This window comes from Rhinatrema bivittatum, chromosome 16 (genome assembly GCF_901001135.1).
Source record: "Rhinatrema bivittatum chromosome 16, aRhiBiv1.1, whole genome shotgun sequence".
NCBI lineage: Eukaryota > Metazoa > Chordata > Amphibia > Gymnophiona > Rhinatrematidae > Rhinatrema > Rhinatrema bivittatum.
The window spans coordinates 35,588,375-35,612,539 of NC_042630.1; the positions used below are offsets into that span (position 1 = coordinate 35,588,375).

General features: G+C 45.1%; 1 protein-coding gene across 1 annotated transcript; it reads right to left on the reverse strand.

The window, feature by feature from the left end:
* Positions 1-3,406: 3,406 nt before the first annotated feature.
* Positions 3,407-23,810, reverse strand: LOC115078338 (T-lymphocyte surface antigen Ly-9-like). The gene is made up of 6 exons (XM_029581232.1): positions 23,671-23,810; positions 19,929-20,252; positions 18,586-18,846; positions 15,221-15,544; positions 13,046-13,330; positions 3,407-5,103 (listed from the first exon to the last, which is right to left on the reverse strand). The coding sequence occupies exons 1-5, from the start codon at positions 23,705-23,707 to the stop codon at positions 13,047-13,049; spliced, it is 1,230 nt and encodes a 409-aa protein (XP_029437092.1). The 5' UTR covers positions 23,708-23,810; the 3' UTR covers positions 3,407-5,103; position 13,046.
* Positions 23,811-24,165: the final 355 nt, after the last annotated feature.

A 24,165-nucleotide genomic window follows, 5' to 3' on the forward strand; every position in this document is an offset into this window, starting at 1 on the left:
TGCAAAATCATAAGTCAGAAAATCCTCCTTTTTTTAAATCATTTTTTTATGCATTCTAAAAAGTGCAAAAAACAGCGTTGGATGAATGGAAGCTTCAGGTTCGTGAGCTTCAATGGACAGTTCAGTAGATGTCACAAACTTTCCTTCTGTGCAAACACAGATTAGCAAATTCTCCACGTCACACCCCATAGAAAAAAATACTTAATCTGCAGACCCTGTGGCATGTTAGAATTCAGACGTTGACCACACTAATAGGCGCGTAGATAAGGACTGACTGTCCTGTAATTTCACTCAGTCATAGCAATGACTCCCAGTGACGTATTGGACCAACATGAAGATGATACCAAATTGTAGTGCCTGTTTTTTATATTGTTGTAAATTCCCTCTCCATTTTACTAACATTTTTGCTGTTCTCTGCAGTTTTTATTTCATTGTGGTCCAGGCCCTACATTTTGGTCCCTTTGCCCTTAGTAATGTGTTCTCTCAGTTTCTCACTTCACCTCTACTGTTGGTCATTTGGGATCTTGGAGTTGCAGAACCAGCGGCGGACTCACGATGTCGGACCGGCCCGGGTATTCGCCGACCAGGCTGGCCCAGGCCACGTCACGTGGTCTGCCGAGCGCGGCTCTGTCATGGCCGCGCATGGCAGACCACATGACTGGAGCAATCGGCCCACCGGGGGATGCCCGATCCTCTGATAGGCCAATCCGCCCCTGTGCAGAACAGAATGACCTTGTTTTGCCTCATCCTGTAAAGTAAGTGTGAGGAGAGATGAAATTTTGGCAGAGTGGGCCTTGTGTAACTCTAAGTCTGAGCTCTGAGTGGGAGTAGAGAGGTTAGACTTGCACTATGTCACAGATTCGACTGTTACGCAGCCACTCCATACCTGCCATGACTCCTCCTTGCCTGCAGAGGCCCTCAGAAAGCCTCACCACTAGCCTTGCCAAGTTCCTTCTCATTTATCATCCTACATCCAAGCTCCAGCCCTATGTAAACCAGTTCTGCCTGTTTTCCATTGTCTTCTCATGGTGTCACCTTTAGCTCTGGACCTGGCTTGTTCCTTGCCTTGCCTTGTGGCCTTCTTGCTCTATTCCTTGCCTAGCCTTGTGGCCTTCATGCTTTCTTGCCCTTATCCAGCCTTGTGGCCTTCTGGCCTTCTTATTCCTATTACCTTGCTCTGTGGCCTATTCAGGCCTTACCCTACCTTACATCCTATCTAGGCCTTTCCCTGTTCTTGCTCCGTGGACTACTCTAAGCCTACCCTTGCCTTGTGGCTTCCGGGCTTCTCTACATATCCTAGTGGCCTTTGGGCCTTTAGCCTTGTTGCCTTTGGGCTTATATGTTCTCTGTCCTATGTTATCCATGTCTGCCTTGACTAAGTCCTGCCCTAGTCTGTAGAGTTTGGTCTTGTCGTGCCCTTCCAATCTTGTCTGTACCTGTGTCCTGTCTTTGCCTTGCCTTACCTCAGTCGGTGTATTTCTCTAGTTCCAGGTCCTGCCCAAAACCCAGTCTAGCCTTGCCTTGGCCTGCCTGTCCAACTGTGCCTGTCTGGTCGTGCCTGCCAAGCTTTGCCTCATCCTTCCTGTCCAAGCCTTGCCTCGGCCTGCCTGCCCGGCCTTGCCTCGTCCAGCCTTCTTTGTCTTGTTCCAGCTTGTACGGACTCTTTATCATGCACTGCCGCTGCAAAGACCTACTGGCCCCCAGAACACAAGGGCTCAACCTACAGGAAGGAGGGCTGGCTAGGCGGAAGACCAACCCTTGTCCAGTCTAGAGTCCCCCCCAGGTGGTTTCCCAGATTCCAAAAACCGTGATTCTGCAGTGTGAGTCAGAGGGAAAGACTTGAAGTGAGTCTTGCGAATTCCTACAGGCTTGCTTGTCATTTCAGTCCAGCTGGACCATCTATGACCATGGATGCTGGAGTGGCAATAGAATACTCTGAAGTGTTTGCCAAGTGGCACCTAGGAGGAGGCATGGACACTAACTACATTACGGCAGATCCTTTGGCCTTCTCTGGAAATTCCCTTCGCCATTAAAGAATTCAATTAATCTCTGTGAGTACTGATAAGATTATGTTTGAAGAATAACTACCGGTACCATGATGAATTTCTAATTCCCCTTAAACCATGTTTTGAAGGCCTGTTTTTTGTCCAGACTTATGCACCTTAATTATATGAGTTATATCATATTGTGATTAATAGCATTATAGTATAGCCTACTAGATATATCAAATAGTAGGCTATACTATAATGCTATTAACACTCTCTCCACACCTTGATCTGCCTAATCTAATGCCTTCTCTCTGTTCTGTATTATATTTTGCCCATCTCCTGTACATGCATCTAATAAAGTGGACACTGTCCTCAAAAGCTTATGCGTCAATAAATTGCTTAGTCTATAAGGTGCCACCCGACTCCTGACATATTGTGATTTGTGTTCTCTTATATTGTTAATGGTACCTGATTTTATGATTTTAAATTGTGAATAGATTATTATCAGGGCCTCTGGTCGCCCATGATTCCATGGCCATTGAAAAGTCTGCAAAATCTGGTCCTTCCCAAGGAATTAATTGCCCATTTCCTGCAGAATCACTGCAGGAGACCAGGGGGCCAGAGGAGCAGCAGTAGAAGCAGTGGTAGAGCCCTTCTATGTCACCCAGAAGTTCAAACAGTGCTCTAGAGAGATCTGTTCTCTTGGATTTGGAAACAGGCGGTGGGAAATTTTGTGTTGTCGATTTATGAGCTCTCAACAACGACAATTTACAGTTTATTTCTGATACTCTGACTTTTGGAATTTTCCACTTCTCCTCATTGGTGGTGATGATTTTAATTGTGTACTCAATGCTGCCGTAGACAGTTCTAGACCCCCTTTAACATAATATGGGAAACACTGTTTTAAGATATATTTTTAGAGTATTCGCTGAAAGATATTTGGAGACTTTTGCATCCTGGTAAGAAAGATTATACTTGCTTACTCCCAAGTATATAAACTCTTAGTCTCATATAGATTTGTTCTTGTTGTGTCCAGAACTAGGGTTAGCAACTATTTCCTGTGATATTGGCAATATCATTTGGTCAGACCATGCTCCGTTGCATCATTTAATCAAAGAGCTATTCAAACCACAGCAGAATTTGAGAAACTGATCCCTAAACAAGTCCCTTCTTCGGAAAGAAGATTTTTGCAAAGAAATCAAAACGGCTCTTTTAGAATATCTCAGTCTGAATGACAAGGAAGAAGTCAGTCCACAAATCTCATGGGATGCAATGAAGCAGTACTTCATGGTAAGATAACTGAACTTGGGCAATGGGTAAGAAAGACCATTTAAAAATCCTATCCCAATTTTAAGCAGAACTGGTCTCCCTTGAACATCAACACAAAATAGGACAAACTGAAGACAAGACACACAAGCTTATAGCCACTATGGATAAGATTCATTCTTTATTGGTTGAAGAAACTGAAAAGATGAAAAAAAAAATATGGTCAAGCTTTTTATTCTATGGTAGGCAAAATTGATAAAATGTTAGCTAGACAGTTACATGAGCAGAGGATACAGAATTACATACTAGACCTTAAGGATAAAGAAGGGGATTTGTACAAATCCAGAGAGGATAATGTTTTAATGATTGCTATCAAACTTTATATTCTTCAGAGGTGGAATAGGCAAAGGAAGCCATGGAAAACTTCTTAGCTAATCTGCTTAATGGTAAATCGGTTGGCCCTGATGGATTCTCCATTGATTTCTAACATACATTTTTTCTGCAACTAATTCCACTATTCACCAAGGTACTGAATGGATCACTGCAGATTGGGAAAACACCATAATTTTTCTTACAAGCCAATGTTTCAATTTTACATACGGCCAATTAATACTAATGCTAAAATATGGTGACAATTATTGCTAGAAGGCTGGAAACTATTCCTTGAATTTGGTTCATAGGGATTAAAGTGCTTAAAATTAATATTGCTCTGTGACTGCTTTTACTCTGAGGGATACTTTTTTTTTTTTTGATAAGGGGTAATTTAAGGCCTTCTTTGTAGTCTAACCCCCTGGTTAAGGTAATGGTTTCTCTCTCCTATATGCCAGGCTTTGAGTGTTGAATCAGATTCAAATGGCTTAACTGATGCTGGTATGTGAAGAGTCTTGGATTTAGTAGTGGAAGATAAAAACATTTATAATCAACAAACTGTAAATGGGATTCAGATGTGAGAATGCCCTTATGAAAAGTAGAGTGGACCCAGGTGGGGGAAATGTCTCAATTTCTACCTCCCATCTTGATATTCAATAGTAACTCCTTCATCAAACTTAACTCACTCCTGCCATTATCCACAGAATATGGAAAGAGATTTCTAAAACATGTTAGGGTGAGTGAGGGAATGGAGTGAGCATACAATCACTTTCATATATAAAGGGTGGACTTGTGCTCTGATTCAGAGTTTTGGGAAGCGAGTGGCTACGCATATTAGTAGTATAACAGGAGAATAGCTCCCGTGTATGTACTCCCTGACGTTGCTCGTTTGTAATCTCGGTCAGATTAATTTTGTCCTTGGTGACAAGAGTCCTGAGTAAGTTCTACTTTTGGCTGCTAGATTGGCCATTGCATCTAATTGAAAAGATATCCAGCCGCCAAGCCTTGACTCTTGGCATACTAGAGTCTGACGAATCCTAGAAATAGAACTCGTGACCTCTTTAATTAAGGGTGACTTGACCCCTTGTGATTCCGTCTGGTTTCCTTTTCTTACTTAATCTTTGGCACCTTTTTCCAGGTGAATAATGAATTGTGGGTTCTTTATGGAATGGGATGCCTGCTGTGTCTCTCTGAATTTATTTTTTACTCTTTTTTTATTTACTGCTTCTACGTAAGGGCTATCATGCTGTACTTTTGTACATGGGGTTATTTGTTGACTGCATGATGTTTTGATTGTTTGTATGTTTCAAAATCTTAATAAGCAATGTTTGAAAAAAAAAGAAACAAACTTAAAGAGATTATGCATTTCCCCAATCAGTTCTGAGATGAACAAAGGTGAGCACTATTAACAGAAGCGGCAGAATGACAGCAGTAGAGTTCATTTTCACCATGCAGTAAGGCAGCACTGAGGTCCTTTCTTCTGCAAAAAGGAAAATAAAACCAGAATAACTCTCTTTATTCCAGAGATTTTAGAGTATGTTGTGGAAATATGCCTAGGTGTGCTTTTGCCACGTGGCGTAACTAATGGAGGTGAGGAGGTTTGGCAAAGCCGAGGTATTACTGTGGCCTGGAATGATTTCCCTGTTCCCTGCGCACGGGGAGGTCCAGGAACGATGATGGCACCGTCTTGTGATCCAGGAGATAGGCGGGAAGAACGTGCAGATTTCAGTCTGAGACTAAACGTGGCTCGATTGGGATCTGGTACCCTGAGCCTTCATTCACAATTTCCTGGACTTCTACCCCCGCTATTTTATTTCTCCTTCCCAACTCACGTAACCCGGTCATTGTAGCGGCAGTCCTCAGCCGGGGGCCATGCACCAGGGCTCCTTCTGGGGCCTTGCAATCATGGGACCTAAATCCAGCCACTAGGTGTCGCCATTGCACGATGACTGAGGCTCCTTCATTCCAGGGGCAGTGAAGGCTGCCTCTGCAGCATCCCCAACCCTGGCCACCCTAGGAATGGAAGAGCTGACCAAAGAATTGACCTGCATGGCCAGTCCTATAAGGGAGAGTTTTTAATAACTGCATGTGTAAGAGCTCTTTGCTTTACTAGAGGGTAAACACATTCTTTAACAGAGAGACTGATGCATCCCTGCACTGCACCTCTGAGTGTGTAAGAAGTGGTTTCTCCCAGGAGAAGGTATACAGAGACCCTCTACAGGAAAAAGTAGTCATTTGGTAAGTGTTGGTGGCAGAAACTGAATTCGGGTCTGGATCTTAATTCTGGTCCTTTTCCCTACTAGGAGTAGAGAATGTGAGATTTAAGGTGATGTTTTAATGCATTGATTGTAAAGTTCTTTGTTTTATTATGTATGTTATATTGTAAAACGCTTTGACGGTCAGTTCTCTGCCCATACTGCGGTATATAAAAACCTATAAATAAATATAAATAAATATAAATGTCTGCGCAGAACAGAGATGATGAGAGCAGTTCAGCCCTGTGTCAGCATGTCTGAGGATTTCTGTCCCCTATATACAGATCTTATGTTTGCATGTAGTATGTTGCCCCCTAGTGGTTGTATTAAAAAATCATATTTGAAGGTTTAGATGGGCAGGCAGGTCTAGTACCTGCTTGCAGTAGTAATATGGATACCAGGTTCACTTCGTGAGCAGGCTGTGGGATGGGGCTGTGGGTGTGACGGTTGACTGGATTCTCCAGTCTGTTAAATTTATTACAGTTGAGGTTTAAATTCAAGCCACTTGGGATTAGGGAGCTGATTGACTCCTGGGGCGTGGAGCATGCAGGGTAAGGGGAGGAGTTGGGTGAGTTGGGGGTTAGACACGGCAGGGTAAGCATTACTTGCCTGCCGGCATCGGTTGGAGCCGCATCATTGCGTTTGCTGTGGTAGCCTGGGTGTGCTGGTCAGTGGTGTTTTCGTTTGCCCTTTCTGGTTTGATTGCCGGTGCTTGTTGGTCAGCAGTGCTCTTCAGCTTGTGGCGGTCATGGAGTTGGAGGAGGTGGCGACGGCTGAGGCGGAGTTCGGTGAGGCAAGCAGTGACATTGGGCCTATGACGGTGATGGCTGGTAGGAGTGGAAGTGACCTGTCAGGGCCTGTAGCTGCATCAAAGCTCTCTTTGGTGAGTGTGCTGGGAGGTGCGCTGGCTCCTGCGGCTGGCACTGGGGAGTTGCTTCTGTTGGCACAGTCGTCCAAGGAGGGTGCCGCTTCCTGGGGCATGTTGGGAAGACGGGACATGCGTTCTCGCACACACAGTCATGGGCCTCTCGCCTCTGCCTCTGGGGATAAGGCCGCAGCTCTGGATGGAGTGCGGCCTCTAATTGGTTCTATTCTTTTTCCTCCGCGTGCGGAGGGGAGGTGTTGAGGCAGGGATTAGAGGTGCGGCAGGTGAGTCACGGCGCCCCGCTGCTGCCTCTACCGCCGGTCAGATTGGGCTACCTCCGGCTGTTGTGCCGGGTGTTCCTTTGCCTGCTTCTGTTGAGGGGCGAGCTTCTGTGTGTTGCGAGAGTCGTGCAGCTGATGTGGGGCAAGTGGGGCCGGGAAGCGTGCGACCAGAGTGGGGGGCTTGCAGTGCCACGGCGTCTTTGCATCCTGTTGCTGAGGTCGATGATATGGGATGGTAGGGCCATATTTCCTGGGGTTGGGTTTTCTCCAAACTGGGGATTGTGGGTTGGAGGTCAGCCTATGGTTCTGAGGGGCTTTTGAGATAGTTTGGGCCAGTATTTTCCAGGGGAGAGTTCTATGGCTCCTAGGTTGGGGTCATGTTTCCAGAGGAGGTTGCCTTCTCCAGTTGGTTGTGGCTGGGGTGGTTCTCCTTGTTATTGGCCGTCTGGTCTTGAGGGTGGAGTGCCATTTGGTCCCTTGGGTCAGGGAGCATGGCAATCTTCCCCTGGCTACTCTATGGGCTGGGGTTTCTTTCCTGATGCTTCGCGGGCGGCTTTTGGGAATCTAGGGTTGGCGGAGCCATTTTGTTTTGTTGCTTCAGCTGCTTCTGTTTCTTCACAGATTCAAGCTTCGCATGAATCTGCCAATGGTTCAGGTCCCTCACGTGAGGAAGGATGGCAAAACGATCCTGTATCTGCGGCGGCCAATGTTACTCATCCTGTGAATCAGACTACGAGGGAGGCAGCATCGTCCACTGCACAACAGGATGAGATGACAACTGGTATTGCATCTGGGGCAGATGTGGACTCGACTCAGTCAGTTTCTGTGCCTATTGATATGAATTCGTCCAAGGGTGGAGCAATTGTGGGCGAATCTCCTATCGTTGAAGAGAAGTCAGGTGATTCTTTAAAAGCTAAGAGGCAGGATAAATCTAGCATAGGAAGAAGCGTGAAAGGTCAAATTCTTCTGATTCCTCTTCCTCCTCTTTCTCATTGAGCTCCTTGCGTGCTTCATCAGCTGCCACAGTAGGGTCAGGTGAAAAAGGGGCACTGGTCACCGTCTCAGAACTCTGGGAGGACATTCCTAGGTCCCTGAGAAAATAATCCGCCAGAGGAAGTATATTGATATTTTTCAGTTGTTGGAAGGTCATAGAGGAAGGAGGAAAGAAAAGAAGAAAAAAGATAGCATAGAGCGTTTTCCTCAGACTCAGAAAAAGGTGGCGTGGAACATTCTTAACTGGATTTCTTCCTTTTTACGCCTAGCTAATATTGTAGTACATCACAATAATATGCAGCATGGGCCTTTGTTGGCGTATGCTGATGCTATCTTGGCAGCTAGCAGGGAGTATGAGGGGTGGTCTTGGTTCAATTATGTAGAGTGTTTTCGTGACCATATGGAAGAAAATAAATTCATGTCTTACGGTACCCAGGATGTCGGTTTGTGGCTAACTCAGATGAATAGCAAGGTTCCTTCATTTGCAGTGAGTAATGTGGGTGAGACTGCTAGTGTGTCGGCCGAGTGTCCCTTTCGAGCAAGTCCCACGCCAAGCAGTGCAGGTAGAGCTTGGTCAAGCCCCCTTGATGTCTACTGGCATTTCAACGATCTACATGTAACTTCCTGGATTGTAAATTCTGGCATGAGTGCTCTGGTTGCGAAGCCAGTCATCCTGCCTCGAAGTGACTCAAGCAGTTGGGGATGGAGCTGCTGAGGAAGCCTCACTGAAGGGCGTTTCAAAGTGAGTTTTTTGAGCGGGCTCCTACTCCAGTGTGGGTGTCTGCAATGTTGTCTTGGTTGGAAGTTTACCCAAGGACTGATGTTGCACTTCTTTTGTTTCGTGGGTTTATGTTTGGTTTTGCGATTCTGTTTGCGGGATCAGTTGGTGTAGGAGGGGGAGATAATTGCCTTTCAATAATGAAATTGACGAATATTGTTCTGGACAAGTTGCAAGGGGAAATTGGGTTGGGAAGAACAGCAGGTCCTTTTGTGGAACCACCGTTTCAGGAGATGGTCTTGTCACCTCTGGCGGTGGTTCCCAAAAAAAGAGCCTGGGAAATTTCGGTTAATACACAATTTGTCTTACACCGAGGTTAGTTCTTTGAATGATTTCATCCTGCAGCAGCTTTGTGCTGTGTGCTATGCTTCTTTTGATTTGGCAGTACAGATGGTTCAGCGTAGAGTTGGGGCATTTTGATGGCCAAGATTGATATCGAGTCTGCTTTTTGGCTGTTACCTATGCATCTGGAGAGTTTTCCGTTGTTGGGTTTTTTGTTTCAATGAATCTTTCTATTTTGACAAATGTATGCCTATGGGTTGTTTTTACTTTGAAGCATTCAGTACCTTAGTTCATTGGGTGGTAGAGCAGCAGTCTGGGACTTGGGTTCAAGGGGTTGTGCTGATGTCCTTAGTTGTTTTCATGATATTGCTGCCAGTTTCGGTAACCCTATCACAAAGGAGAAAACAGAGGGTGCTTGTACTTGCCTGGTTTTTCTAGGGATCGAGTTAGATTTGATTGATATGATTTCATGTCTGCCTTTGGAGAAGGTGGTAGGTTTGAGGGGAATGCTATGAATGGCGGTTCTTTGTAAAAAAAAACCCAAAACTGACCTTGCAGCAGGTTCAATCCTTGGTGGGTAGTTTGATTTTTGCTTGCTGGGTTATGCCCATGGGGAGGGTATTTTTGCGCAAGTTGTCTGGGGTTAAGAAGAGCAATCATTGTATTTGGATGACGCGTGGGATTTGGGACGACTTGCATATTTGGGATCAGTTCTTGTCGGACTTTAATGGTTCTTTGCTCTGGCAATCTAGCTCTGTATCGAACCATGACTTGGAGCTATATACGGATGCCGCAGGTTATCTCGGATTTGGTGCTTATTGTCAGGGTTCCTGGTGTGCGGCCTCTTGGCCGGATGAGTGGAAGTTAGTGGGCACAATGAAGAACATTACCTTTTTGGAACTGTTCCCAATAGTGGTTGTGGCATTTTTGTGGGGGTCATGCCTCCATGAGAAGAAAGTGATTTTCTGGTGTGATAACCTGGGCGTAGTGGAGGTTATCCATAAGAAGGCTGCAAAAGGTTTATTGGTTTCTGATTTGTTACATGAGTTTGACCTTCGGTGCATGGAGTTAAATGTGACTGCTTGGGCTCATCATGTTCCAGGGTTAACTAACGTTCTGGCTGATTCTCTTTCTCATTGCAAGTGGGACCTGTTTCGGAAGCTTGCTCCAGATGCGGATCTGTGCAGTGCTTCAGTACCTCCTTTCATATGGAAATTTGGTTCCCAGAAGCATGGAAGCTGCTCCGAGCATCATTAGCCTCTCCTATGTGGATGGGTTACGTGAAAGCAGCTGAAAAGGTGGTGTCTTTTCTAGCAACTTTGGGTTGGAAGTGAGGTACTGTCCCAGATATTTTCTTGTTGCATTTCATTGAAAAAGCTAAGGCTGAAGGTGTTTTGAAGGCGGCGCTTTCTAAGCAGCTATTGAGGTTTTCCTTTTTTATGCGTATTCACAGATGGGGTTTTCCGATGGGATGCTTCTTGGTACGTCGTTTGTTGTTGGGTTGGTCCAGAGGCGTGGCATGTGGGGTGGATGGGCAATTGCCCATTACACACAACATTTTTCTTCAGTTTTTAGAAATGATGTCAGGTATTTATGTGTTGCAGTATGAAAGTTGTTTGTTCCGTTTAGCTTTTGTGCTGGCTTTTTCCATTGCTTTTCGGGTTAATGAGTTTGTGGCCAAGGCAATGAAAGGAGCGGAGTCCTTGGGGTTGTTGACTCAGCATGTGACTTTGCACATTGATTCGCTTATTCTTTTTGTTCCTAGGTCTAAGACTGTTCAGGGAGGTAAGGGCGTGTTGGTGATTCTCAAGCTGTTCCGCGGTTGCGTACTTGTCCGATTGCTAATTCTGTTCCTTTTGGTCAAATTTGGCTGTTGGTGGCTCTAGATTTTTAGTGCATTCTGACCTTCATCCATTGACCAAGTACCAATTTGATACGGTGTTGCGTTCAGGGCTGTCGGTCTGGATGTGAATCGGTTCGGAACTCATTCGTTCAGTATTGGATTTGCAACGTCGGCGGCCTGCTCAGGTTTGTCCAGTTGTGTGATTCAGAGGAGTGGACGGAGGAAGTCTGATGCCTTTGAAGAGTATTTTCATCTGGGCCCCTTTTGATGTTTTGCTGTTACTAATTGTGTTCTCTTTGCAGGTTCTGCATGCTGAGGGCAGAGTGCATGGATCGTTGCACATTCGTGTGTTGTGTGGGCATATAGGCATGCATACGGGATGCAGCTGAACTTGTCTCAGTGCGGAGCATTTGTACATTGGTTGGGGCATAGGGGGATGTGCTAGGATGAATTGATTCCCTATTTGCATCGTGGGTTTGAGTGTTTTGGTCAATCGCATGTATTAATAATGCACTTGGTGGGTAAAGGCTGGGGCAAGTTGTGAGGGTGCAAATTCATCAGCATGGTCTGGAAGGACTTAATGTTCATTTGGAGGTGCAACCAGGCAATGGCCAATCAGCAAATTGATGCATGGCTGGGTTTATTGGGGTGTCGTCATATTGGACATGAATGGTCATGGGACCTGGACAGGGGTTTGTTCTGGGATGATGAGGTCCACTTGTCTTTCATTGGATTGGATTTATTTTTAATACATTTCAGTAGGCCTTGGAAGATGTGCTTTGTTAGGGATCTTGGCCACATCTTTGGGGGTCCCAGGATAGTTCCTACCAGTGCCTCTGGTGGGTTGCCCAAGCCAGTTGGGATTCAGCCTGGTGCTGAATGGTTGGCTGACTTGAGAATGGTCAGGTCCAGTTCTTCGGTGGGAGAATCTGGGTGCAGTTGTTCCACGTGTGGTTCCTTGCTGGGGGTTTCCATGCATGGTTCCTTGCTGGGTGGTGGCGGGGTTGTTGGAATGGCTTTAGTACAATGCTGGTAACTAACAGGTTGGGTGGCCTGGCAGTGTTCGTCTTGCTGGTTGGTGGCGGATGTTCACTGTGGGCTGGTTATTCCTTGCTTCTGTTGGGCTTGGGCACCTGGATTGTTATATAAAATAAAGCTGTGGCCTATTTGATCCCATTGTGTTGTCAGTGTATATACTGTATTTGTTATTTGTAAAAGGGCGGATGCTGGGAGAAGTGTATGTCCTGGCTACCCATATTACACTCTATGTCTGAACACAGACTGTAACCTTTACTTTGACTGATTACATTTAAGGTTAGAAACAGTGTATTCTGAGAGTTCTGACTTCCCTGGGAGAGAATAGACCTCCATTTATAGACATCAGATCTCAGCTAAGCCTGTGGCTCCTATTATCTGTCTCACAGAAACCCCACAGATAGCAGCTCACAGCTAAGCCTTCAGCTTCTTGTTACTTTGTCTCTCTGAGACCCCACAGAAAGCATTGCTTTTTTACCTTGTTCATCTATTAAAAAATGTCTCAATCTATTTCTTACTCTGTTCAGAAACTCTATTCCAGTTTATTTCTTATCTCCATTTTATCCTTCAGGAAGATTTTTTTTTCAGTTTGTATTTTTCAATAAATCTTTTGGAGTTTAAGAGTCAGCCCATCTTTGTGTATGAAGTTGAATGAGAGTTTAGCTATCTGTATAGTTGTGTGGTGAGGACAGAATAAATTCAGATGTTGTGATGACTGCTCAGCAAAGTCCTTAATTTATCCACTTTAGGTCCCGTAAGTAAACTTCATGTGGATCAGCAAATCCCTGGGAATCCAGTCATCATACTTGCTTGGGAAATGAGTAAAGACCCAAGGGCATACCAGTGATGGGTAGAGGGGAATTCTTTCCTGGAAGGTGCAGACTGGGTTGGAAGGTGGAGGAGATTATATTGGAGAAACAGAAGGACTTTCTTATTGAAGTAATGTGTTCATTTCAAAACCTGCCTTCTGACATAGGAAAGCAAAAAAACTGTACACACCAGTGTGTTGGGTTTATTTTTATGTGTGCTTAACATTCCTTGAAGAATCTCATGCAATAGGAGATGATAGACTGCAAGAGCCCAGACTTACCTTATGGAGATGTCCTCTTCTCACAGAGCCTCCATGGAGAGACGGCCACAGAGCTGACACTGGCGCGGTTCTCTGCTGTACAGGTGTAGGAGAGATTGCTGTCCTCCGATGTCATGGAGAGGTGGAGGATGGGTCCCTCTGTGACTGGCATTGTGAGCAGACCTGTACTCCAGGTATAAATCACACCTTCTCCTCCATCCTTCACACTGCAGTGCAACGTAGCATTGCATCCTCCGTTCATGGTCTCAGTACAGTTGGCCTTCACATCTGGAATTGGCAGTCGTCCTGTGAAACACAAGGAGATACCAAAAGGAAATGAACTCTACTGTGTTTTATGCCACGTGCTTTACATGCAATAGGAGCAATTAGTCTTACCTAATTTCATTTGGTCCTAATTGGGGAGGCTAAAGGTTGGGATTACAACCCATGAAGCTCAAGGTTACACACACATTTCATACAGTTATCTGAGACAGCTAAAGCTAATGTCCCAGCGTTCTCCAATCCAGGCCTTTATCCTCCAAGAAATTGTCCCAAATTAGTTTTGATTAATTGATTTTGCCTAAGTAACACTTTAGGATCCTCATTGTGGCCTTATTAGTGCCAATAGTTTTAATAGGGGAATTGCTGCTCTAGAGTGAGTCAGTGTGTGTGTGAGTGTGTGCATGAGTATATGTGTGTGTGCACACATGCATATGTGTGTGCATGTATACTTGTGTGTGCATGCTTGTGCGTGCAAGTGTATATGTGTATGTGTGCATGTGTGTGTGTGTGTGCATGCGTGTATATGTGCGTGCATGTATATGTGTGTGTGTGTATGCGTGTATGTGTACATGCATGTGTATGTGTGTATGTATGCCTATATGTGTGTGCATGCATGTGTATATGTGTGTATGCATATATGTGTGTATGTGTGTGAATCTTGCACTGCTGCTGCCTGTGTTATTGCTGTTCTGTGTTGGGGCAATGCGTGCATGTGCGGGTGTGTGTGTGTGTGTGTAGGGATAAATTGCTACATCATGTGGGAGGGAGTGAAGGGGCAAACAAGAATTAACTGGCTAGATCAATTTATTAATATTATATAAACCATCAAGAAGACTTCATTCAATGAATCAGAGGCTCCTCAGGATTCCCCTTCCCACCGAAATGAGATTGGAGATGAACGGATGCACCTCCTTTGTGTATCAAACCTCTTTCCTTTGGAAAGTTTTGCCCTTGGAAGTTTGCACTAAATGAAAAGTATTTGAAATTCTGGAAAGGCGTGAAAGGCTGATTATTCAATAAATGATGAACAGGCTGTTATCCATTTTTACTTTACCCTTTCCCCTTGCAGTTAATCTCAGTTATGATTTTATCATGATTATGATATTATGCTTATGTTAATCTGTTATTTTTTTCAATGTACTATATTTATTAATATGTTTTGATGTGTAATTGTATTTATAATATTATTTGATACTGATTGTTATTATATATTTAATTGTGAACCACTTTGATTACTGTTTGAGAGGTGGTATATTACATTTTATAAACTAAATTATCTATATAAATAAAAATGTAAATGTTCGTTTGTTCAAAATCTTAAATCTCCAAAAGTTCTTCACCGAATGCTTTGAAATTTTGACACAACGTTGCATTCGATTCCGCGCGTGTTTTTATATACCTATATTATATAGATGTCACACCTGTGACAGGTAAAAACATGCTTTTTTGGAAAAACAGCGCCATCTGTTGGACATAAAAGCAACACACGCTATCTACAATATAAATGGGCTCTGACCGATGGACCACAAATGCGCAGTAGAGAGCAGCTCTACCGCGCATGTGTGGACCATAGAGCTCTGCGCTACGTGCTGGGTGTCACAGAGGAGAGGAGGAAAGGGCAGACGAGTCGCCGCTCCGAGAAATGGCTCAGCCCATTCCTCCGCCGCTGGGGAAGGGGGGAGGGAGTAGGGACTGCCGGACAGTTACACACAGGAGGAGGAAAGGGTAAAAGAGTCGCCGAGCCAGTCCATCCACCGCCGGGGAAGGGGGGAGGGAGTTGGGACGGCCGGAGCAGAGCTAATGCGCATTGTGAAATTAAACCAGACTGAGCCACGGCAATGCGTGGCCAGGTACAGCTAGTATATTTATAAAAACTCTTCCTTCCTCACTGTCGCAGACTCTGTTCAGACTTACTGAGCACTCGAAGGTTGTACTTCTGTGTGATGGGGTCTAGACCTCCGCTTACGCGAGCTGCGTAGGGTCCGCCATCTTGCTCTGTCAGGTTCAGGATTTGCAAAGAGAAGTTCCCAGCAGGAGCGCTCAGTCGCCCAGCGAAGCGGTCGTCGGCCACCTCCAGTGCCTCCCTGGCCTTTCTGATGGCTATCAGGTTATTTGCAGAACTCCAGAAGACAACTCTGACCTTCATTTCTTTTGGAAGCTGAAGAGGCAAAGTGACCGACTCTCCCAGAATCCCAGATACCTCCTGTGGCTCATCGGATCTTTGGGAGCGTCCTGTACCTAATAACACAGAGTAAGGACAGAGAGTGAGAGCGCCTCCTGGACTGAGGACAGAGGCCTGGATTTAGGTGTAGCCAATGTGGGCGACTGCTTCGGACGCCAAATTTTGCTAGGTGCTGGAGTGTCATTGCCGCCTCCGCTGCTGTCCTTTTCAGCTGCTCCCCAGGCGAGAGCCGGCACATGCCCTGCTGCTTCAGCCCCGCCCCTTGCATGGGTTTCCCTGGTAACAGGAAGCCTCATGCTGACTTTTCCTCAAGTTGCTGCTCAGGGCTCAGCTGAGAAGGGCAGCGGCTGACTCAGATTATCTCTAGATCTGAGGAAAGATGCAATGCGGGAGGCCAAGGGGAAAGGAGAAGAACTGGGCTGGGACACCCTCCGATGATTTGTGGGGGGATTCACACTCCCCTCCCCCCCTCCAGTTGCCCATGGGCACTCAAGTTTTAAATCTGGCCCTGACAATGACTGACGTATGGGGAACCCTGAGGAGGGGCGGGGAGGTGGGCATATGTGAGGGTTTTAGCTGTCTCCCCACGCTAGGGGGGTCTCCAGGCGTAGATGCACCAAAGAACTGGGAGATGCAGTCATCAACCTCAACTGTCACCGAGGAGAAGACTCCCGCAGATAAGGCCCCCCCCCCCAACAGTGGATTTGGATTTCAGATTGAATTATTCACCTTTCCAAATGCAAGCTCAAGGACAATTACAAATTCAGCCATTTTATTTATTGAGCTCACAGCTTTTCATCGGTACCTCAAGGCTAGTTACATTTTTTTTTCCAATATTCCACCTTTTGTGACACTTCAAGGCAGATTGCATTCAGGTACTGGAGGTATTTTCCCTGTCCCCAGAGGGCTCACAATCTAAGTTTGTACCTGAGGCAATAGAGGTACAGTGACCTGCCCAAGGAGTGACAGTGGGACTTGAACCCTATCTCTAGCCACTAGGCCGCTCCTCCACCTTTGAGTATGGAGTAATAATAACAATAATAATATTTTTTTAGATAAAATCAGTGAAAAGTGTAGCAGTAACCAGTAAAAAATAACCGAGGGAATTTCCCGATCTCCTCACCAGACCCCCATCAGCTCAGGACTGAATTGAGGGGGAGCGAGAGGACACGCAGTTTCCCCTCTTAACAGAAAGAAAAAAATGGTTCTCCTTCTTCAGGTGGGTGAGGAAGGAGCCTTTGCTCCAGCAATTATTATTAAGGTGGCTCAGGTCCACCATTGTTTTTGGGCCACAGAATGAGCCGCACCGAGGAGCCCGCCAGAAGAAGAACTGAAGGGGAGAATCCAGAATATACCGGCCAAGTCTCTCCGTTCTCCTTCCTTTGACTCTTTTATTTCCAGAATCAGAACTCCAGCCTTTCCCGATGCCTTCTTTTAAAAAAAAATGCCTGCAAGCCCCCGCAAGCCTGAGAGAGAGTCCAGAAAAAAATAAAATAGAGATACACAGGGGAGAGGGAAGAGAAACCCAGAGGGAGGAGAGAAAACAGAAGAGAAGAGGCGCAGGGATGGACAAAAAGACGCAGACGGGAGGGGAGGGAGACAAAAGAGCAGAGACACATAGGGGAGGAAGTAAGGGAGAAAGCAGAGCAAAGGAGGAGAAGGGAGTGAAAGATAGGAACACGGGAGGGAGAGACGCATCGGGAGATGACAGAGACAGAGGGACGGAGGGGAAAGGGAAGCACAGAGATATACAAAGAGGAATGGGAGAAAGAAGAAAAGGGGGGAGAGAAAAATGGAGGGTAGGAAGGAATGCAGCGTCGGGCCGATGCAATACAGCGCAATCAGCCGAGCGCACTGGTTAACCCATGGTTGGACGCGCCTCCACATCCCCTTATGCAATAAGGGGATGAGTGTGTCCAAAACGCGCGTTCAACCCCCTGTGAAACTAATAGCGCTCATCACATGTAAATTCATGTTGATGAGACTATTAGGTATTATCTCCTGATGCAAAAAAAAAAAAAATGTGCACCTGACACGTACATTTTTACCCTCAGAAATTAACACTTGCCCCGGAAGAGGCATTAAGTTTTGAGGCGTCCCCAAAGTTGACAGAAAAGCAGAAAACACTGCTTTTCTGTAGTTCCTCCGACTTAATATCGTGCACAGCCACAGGTTAGGAAAATGGACGCTCGTTAATTGAGTCTCTGTTTTCCTAACCTGCTGACAGCCACCTCTCCTGGGCGCCCGCTGCCAAGGAGGCACTAGGGGGCGCACAATTTCCCCTAGCGCCTCCTTTTTACCACAGCAGCCCATTTGCATACTGCATTGGGCACCCCAGAGAAGTTGATCGGCGCGTATTAGGAGAGCGGGCGCTCAGTCATGAACACCCATTTTCCGTGTGCTGATATTGCATCGGCCTGTGTGTAATCTAGGATGCTGGTCTACCTTATGGAATTGGTTGCCGCAATCTATTCTACATTGCAAAAGTAGGAGCTATGGTTGTTTCATGGGACAGTTTGTCTTCCCATAGTATAAGAACCAGGAGAAAAGAGGCTTAGGGTGGCAGAGGGCTGGTGGTTCAGAAGGGAAGTCATGAGAGCAGAGAAACCTCTGCCATGTTAAATCTACCTTCAGTCCTCTTTTAAGAGGACATGCACTCCTTGTAGGCTTTTTCAGATGTGTTCTTCAGATTTTTTTATTTTTAGGCAATTGTTCTGTTGGTTATGAGGGAGGAATCCTTTTACATGCCCCATGACCTACACACCTACCGAGAGAAACCATCTGCTGCTTATTATTCAGTCTGGATACATGGGGGCGCTAAAGGAGAAGGTAGCATCTGTGACTCACAAGAGAGCAGAATAAAATGCCAATGCAATAATAAGTGAGGTTCTGCTTGAGCCCAAATGTTCCTGATGCAGCTGAGAACCACTGCCACTTCTTGTGACCTTCACCTTCCATTGCCTCAGGTACCAACTTAGACTGTAAATCCACTGGGGAAAGGGTAATACCTTCAGTATCTGAATGTAACTCACCTTGAGCCACCAATGAAAAGCTGTGAGCTAAATCCAAATAAATAAATAAAATAATCCCTTCTTACAGAGTCTCCATGGCAAGATAACTACAGAGCTGGTACTGGCACGGTTCCCTGCAGTACAGGTGTAGGAGAGATCGCTGTCCTCCGATGTCATAGAGAGGTGGAGGGTGGGTCCCTCTGTGACTGGCGTTGTGAGCAGACCTGTGCTCCAGGTATAACTCACACCTTCTTCTCTTTCCTTCACACTGCAATACAGTGTGGCATTGTATCCTCCGTTTACAGTCTCAGTGCAGCTGGACTCCACATCTGGGGTTGGCACTCGTTCTGTGAAACACAAGGAGGCACCAAAGGGTGCTTTACATGCTGCAGGAACAATTAATATTACCTAATTGTGTTTGGTCCTAATTGGAGAGGCCAAAGGCTGGGATTGCAACCCAAGAAGCTAAGGGTTACACATACATTACATATAATTATCTGAAACATCTAAGGCTAATGTCCCAGCCTCCTCCAATCCAGGCCTTTATCCACCAAGAAACAGTTCAAAATTAGCTTTGATTAATTGATTTTTCCTAAGTAACCCCTTTAGGATGCTCATTGTAGCCTCATTAGTCCCAACAGTTTTCATAGGGGAGCTTGCATTGCTGTTGCAAATGCTATATATATGTTCTGTGGTGAGGCAGTGTGTGTGTGTATATGGAGGAAGGGTTGGTGCATTATGTGGGAAGTGTGAACTAGGGGGAAAAAAGGGGAATTGGATTCAGACAACAAACAAAACGGGCCCGACTTTTACAGTCTGGGGTATTGATATGCAGACATAAGAGAACAGGCACAAGACTGCTTCTGTGGCCAAGTCCAAAAGCAAAGCAAGTCAGCATTGCTGGAATTTTCTGGAAGGCTCCTCACCCAGTAAAAATGTTGCTAGCAATAATTATTTATGGGTCTGACAGTTTCTTGGTTTTTGATTGTAAATATTTTTGCCCTTATCATAAGGATTGAGGATAACTGCATGGGCTACCCTTACGAGAAACCTGGATGTGACCTACACGGTGCAGTAGATATTACCATGAGAAGGTTGCTGGGCAGACTGGATGGACCATTTGGTCCTTTTCGGCTGCCATTACTGTGTTACTATGTTACAATATGTTGCGAGTTAGATTGATGCTGAAAATTAGTTTAGCTTAGGCTGGTGAACTTGGACATTGAGCAGCGTGGAAAATCTACCCCCTTCTCATTTCTACAAAACTCTAAAATCCATGGAAAAAGACTAGAAAAAGAACGTATTTTTCCTGTAAAATGCACTTTGCCCTTTCTACTGTAGCATGTTGATGAATTTTCTGTCTAAATTCCTGTCTCTAATAAATAAAAACTCTTCCTTCCTCACTGTCGCAGACTCTGTTCAGACTTACTGAGCACACGAAGGTTGTACTTCTGTGTGATGGGGTCCAGACCTCCGCTTACGCGAGCTGCGTAGGGTCCGCCATCTTGCTGTGTCAGGTTCAGGATTTGCAAAGAGAAGTTCCCAGCAGGAGCGCTCAGTCGCCCAGCGAAGCGGTCGTCGGCCACCTCCAGTGCCTCCCTGGCCTTTCTGATGGCTATCAGGTTATTTGCAGAACTCCAGAAGACAACTCTGACCTTCATTTCTTTTGGAAGCTGAAGAGGCAAAGTGACCGACTCTCCCAGAATCCCAGATACCTCCTGTGGCTCATTGGCTCCATGGGGGAGACCTGTACCTGATAAAACAGGGGAAGGATTGTGCAAATTTTCAAAAAGGGAGAAAAGACTTGACTTTTTAAACAGGCTTTTAGTTTAATACCTTACCTACTCTTACTAAATGGCCTTACTGCCTTTTAGGGTTTATTATTATGATCATTTTTACTGCTGACATGTATAAATTTATTTTTTTTTACAATAATATTCCCCAAGTATTTGGATTCAGCTAACTCTCTAGATGACATCCCATCAATACTGAGGGCCAGATTCAGTAAGCTGATGGCTGGACCAGGTAGCCAACCAAAGTTAGCTGGATAACTTGTCCTGGGTATTCAGAGGGATAAACATTAATGGTGAATATGGTTGCTATGTTTGAATATAACCATTTAGGTTTTTTTCAGCTATCTGCCTTGGCTTTTAGGGTCCAGGGTGGGGGTGGGGATCCAAGGGGAAATAGAGGTTGTAGGCGATTGGGAGGGTAGGGGGCGGGGCTTCCTGATTTTGAATTTAAAAGAACAATGGGGAAAGGGGGGAGGGCAGACCCAACCTGAGACCCCCACTGCAAAGTTTCAGAATTGGAAGGGTTTGGAGGATGGGTGGGAGGTGAGACCCGGCAGAATCATTTATAGCATATTGGGGGGGGGGGGGGGGGGGGGCAGAGAAATTGAACCAGAGGCCCGCATGGAACTTTTTAAAAAATAAATGTAACAGTGCCACTTAACAGGATACCTTTGAAGAGATCTGGTTAAGTGGGAAGTTATTGGAAGCAGATCTAACGTTATCTGCTAACTTACCTGAATACAACTGAAGTTCTGCTGTCAGCCAGATAACTTACATACCCCAGAATATCCCTGAGCACCGTTTTTTTATCTGGCTAGATTTTAGCCGGATAATGACTTATCTGGCTAAAATCTAGCTAGACAAGTGATCCAATATTCAAAAACTCGCTAGCTAGCCAGATAACGTATGAGTTATGAATATGGACCTCCAGCTGTTCAGTGTTTGAACAATTCATTTACTCTGGATGTTCTTAGTTTTTTATAGTAATATAATGTTATTTATTATTATTTTTATTAGTTTAGAATATTTAGATTCTAATTTAAATCGTTATTCTTTAATCAAACTAGTTTTACTATATGTTAATTAGGCTCTAGGTTAACTATATTTTTACAGCTGTATTGTGCGTTTTAGCATGGTTATATTTTGTGCGTTATTTATTTGGTTGTCTTTCAGTTTAACAATTTTTTTGGAATTGTACACCGTGCTGATGTATTAATAAAACTAACGGTGAGATCACCGCCCTCCCCCCCCCCTCCCCTGCCCCACAGGATCAAATACAGAGCGGCTCATGGACAGAGGATCAGAAAGAGAAGTACGGGTAGAGAGATACAACAAGGGATGGGAAAAAGCAGAAAAAAACCAGACATTTATTTATTTATTTGCTTTTTTGTACTGACGTTTGTTATTTCATCACATCGGTTTACACGAGATGTACGACACATAATAATAGCATAAAATAGAAGGTTACATTTAAAATCAGAAAGTAAAAAAGATTCATAAACACAATAGCAATACCTATAAAATAGAATAAAAAACTAACCAGGCTAAAACAAAGTTTATAATTTAGTAAATGAGTAAAACTATATCAAATTCTAAAAATAAATGACAAGAAAACTGTAAAAGACTCTGCTTTAGGCTAGCATATTCATGAGAGGTAAAAATACTAAGAGTAGGCTTGTTGGAATAGCCATGTTTTTAGATTTTCTTTTAAAGGTACGTGGATTGGATTCCAGTCTTAAGTCTTGTGACATCTTGCTCTAAATAAGAGGGCCTGCTAAGGACAGTGCTCGGTCGTGAATAGAAACAAGATGTGCTAATTTGGGTGATGGTACTGGTAGTGCTCCATTGCTGGCAGAGCCAGTGATTCTTGTCGGGGTGTGGACGTGCAGTGAGGCGTTGAGCCATTCCATATTTTGATTATATAACGTTCTATGAATTAACGTTAAGCTCTTGAAAAGTATTCTGTATGACATTGGAAGCCAGTGGAGGTCTTTCAGGATAGGTGTTACGTGGTCCTTTCTTCATGTGTTGGTAAGGACTCCAGCGGAGGCGTTCTGAAGCAGTTGCAGAGGTCTAAGGGTTGAAGCTGGAAGGCCTAATAAAATTTGTGGTGAAGAGTTCCATACAATGCTGTACATGCCAAAAGTGGACCAAGTACTTTGAAAACTTAAAAAAAAAAAAAAAAAAGCTGGGCGCTATTGAAGATCACACAGTTCTTTGCTGTGCTCTCTCACCATGAGAATATAGAGCACCTGTTTTTCACTGCTGCATAGCCAAGGGGCCAAAGAAAGGAACAACTGGAACGTGGACTCCCTGGAAGGGATTCTGCTTGTGCAGTACAGCTTCAGAGATTCGTCTTGCAAAGACTTCCAGGAGTAAACCTTCAAGCACTGCCAGGAAAGATGTGCTCTCCAGACGAATGTGACACGAACCACAAGAAGCAACCCAGGATAAGAATGACTGAAATCATGCAGCTTGTCAGCAGGCTGGCATAATGGTTTTTTAAGTAACTTACTGGGATCAGGGCGCAGGAAGACTCATGTATGGATGGAGTAGGGTTGGATAATTTCCCAGGGGAACTACAAACACTGTTATGCACAAGCTGCACTTGTTTTGTTTAATACAAAAAATAGGCAAATTGTTGTGTGAGCTCTTTTTCTGGAAGTGTTCTCTTTTCAGAACCTGTACAAGTGGAAGATCTAGTGGGGCCCCTTTGGAAGGAGGAGCTCCTTACTCATGCCATGCTTCTTGACATCTTTGGTCTGGAGCACGGAGACTGAAATAAGACCTGGAGTTACTCGTTGAGAACTTATATGCATTGCTATTTGTTTTTTTCTTTTCTTTTTTTTTTACTTTCTGGATCAGAACTGTAGTACCGAATATTGTCAGTGTGGATGCTGCAGCAGCAGTGGAAGTAAAATCCACATTCCTGACAAGCTCATGTCCAGTCCACATAAAGCCTGATGCACTGGCCAGTGGCCACCCGCACCACGAAGGGAGGATAAAAGAAGTGAAATGCAATGCATTAAAATGGGGTCCCTGGTCATCACAGGGCAGGGAATAGATGGGAGGAAGCTGACACACCATCATTGGGGATGACCCTTGCAGAACCAGGGAGAGAAAGCTCCTGGATCAGATAGCGGCAGAAAGAGCAGCACGTGGGAAGAGGAGGACGCATGATGGGGGGGGGGGGGTCCTGTATGAGAGAGGAAAGCAGTGCCTAGAGGGGAGGGAGAGAGCAGCAGCAGCAGCAGATCTGATCCTTGATGGAGGGGTGGGTGAGGTTGCCTTTGTTAACTTTTTACAACTTGGGTACTACTATGACTGCTTGTAACTATCGAAAGTAAGAGATTTTATAATCAGAGAAAAGACACTTACCCCAGACGCTGCTCAGGAGAATGAGCAGATAAATCATTGTTTCACCCTGCAGGACTCTCTGAGGCTCCAGAAACCGTGAGGCTGAGCTTGGGTGTAAGAGCCCTTTGCTGAAATAGCAAAACTTCCTTCAGCTCAGATGGGGAAGTTGACTTGTGGACACTGCGTTCTGTGGTTAAGCTTCCTAGTGTGGACAGGAGAAAAGGCAGGTTTCCAACCTCAGAAACTCAAATAACAGGACAACACCACCAAAGACCTCACCTTTCTGTTTAGTTGCTTTGAACTACTCGATAGCAGAGACGCATTCATTCTTGCTGAGATCAGGAAAGCATTGGTTCTCCTTCCACAGCAAACTCGCCCTCCCGCTCCCTGCCGCACAGTGAGGGAGACTCCATGCTCCCTTATCTGCTCAGAAAAGTCTCATTTACCCTTCAAGAGCAGCTTCGGTTGGTCCTGGAGAAAACTAGATGTCTTTGGGGCTGTCGTGAAGATGTATTT

Excerpts from the sequence above, each read along its gene's own strand:
- LOC115078338 (XM_029581232.1), bottom strand. The coding sequence starts at position 23,707 with ATGATTTATCTGCTCATTCTCCTGAGCAGCGTCTGGG. Across the intron at positions 15,545-18,585 it reads TATCTTGCCATGGAGACTCT|GTACAGGACGCTCCCAAAGA; the intron begins GTAAGAAGGGAT and ends CTGTGTTATTAG. Across the intron at positions 13,331-15,220 it reads GTACAACCTTCGAGTGCTCA|GACGACTGCCAATTCCAGAT; the intron begins GTAAGTCTGAAC and ends TGTGTTTCACAG.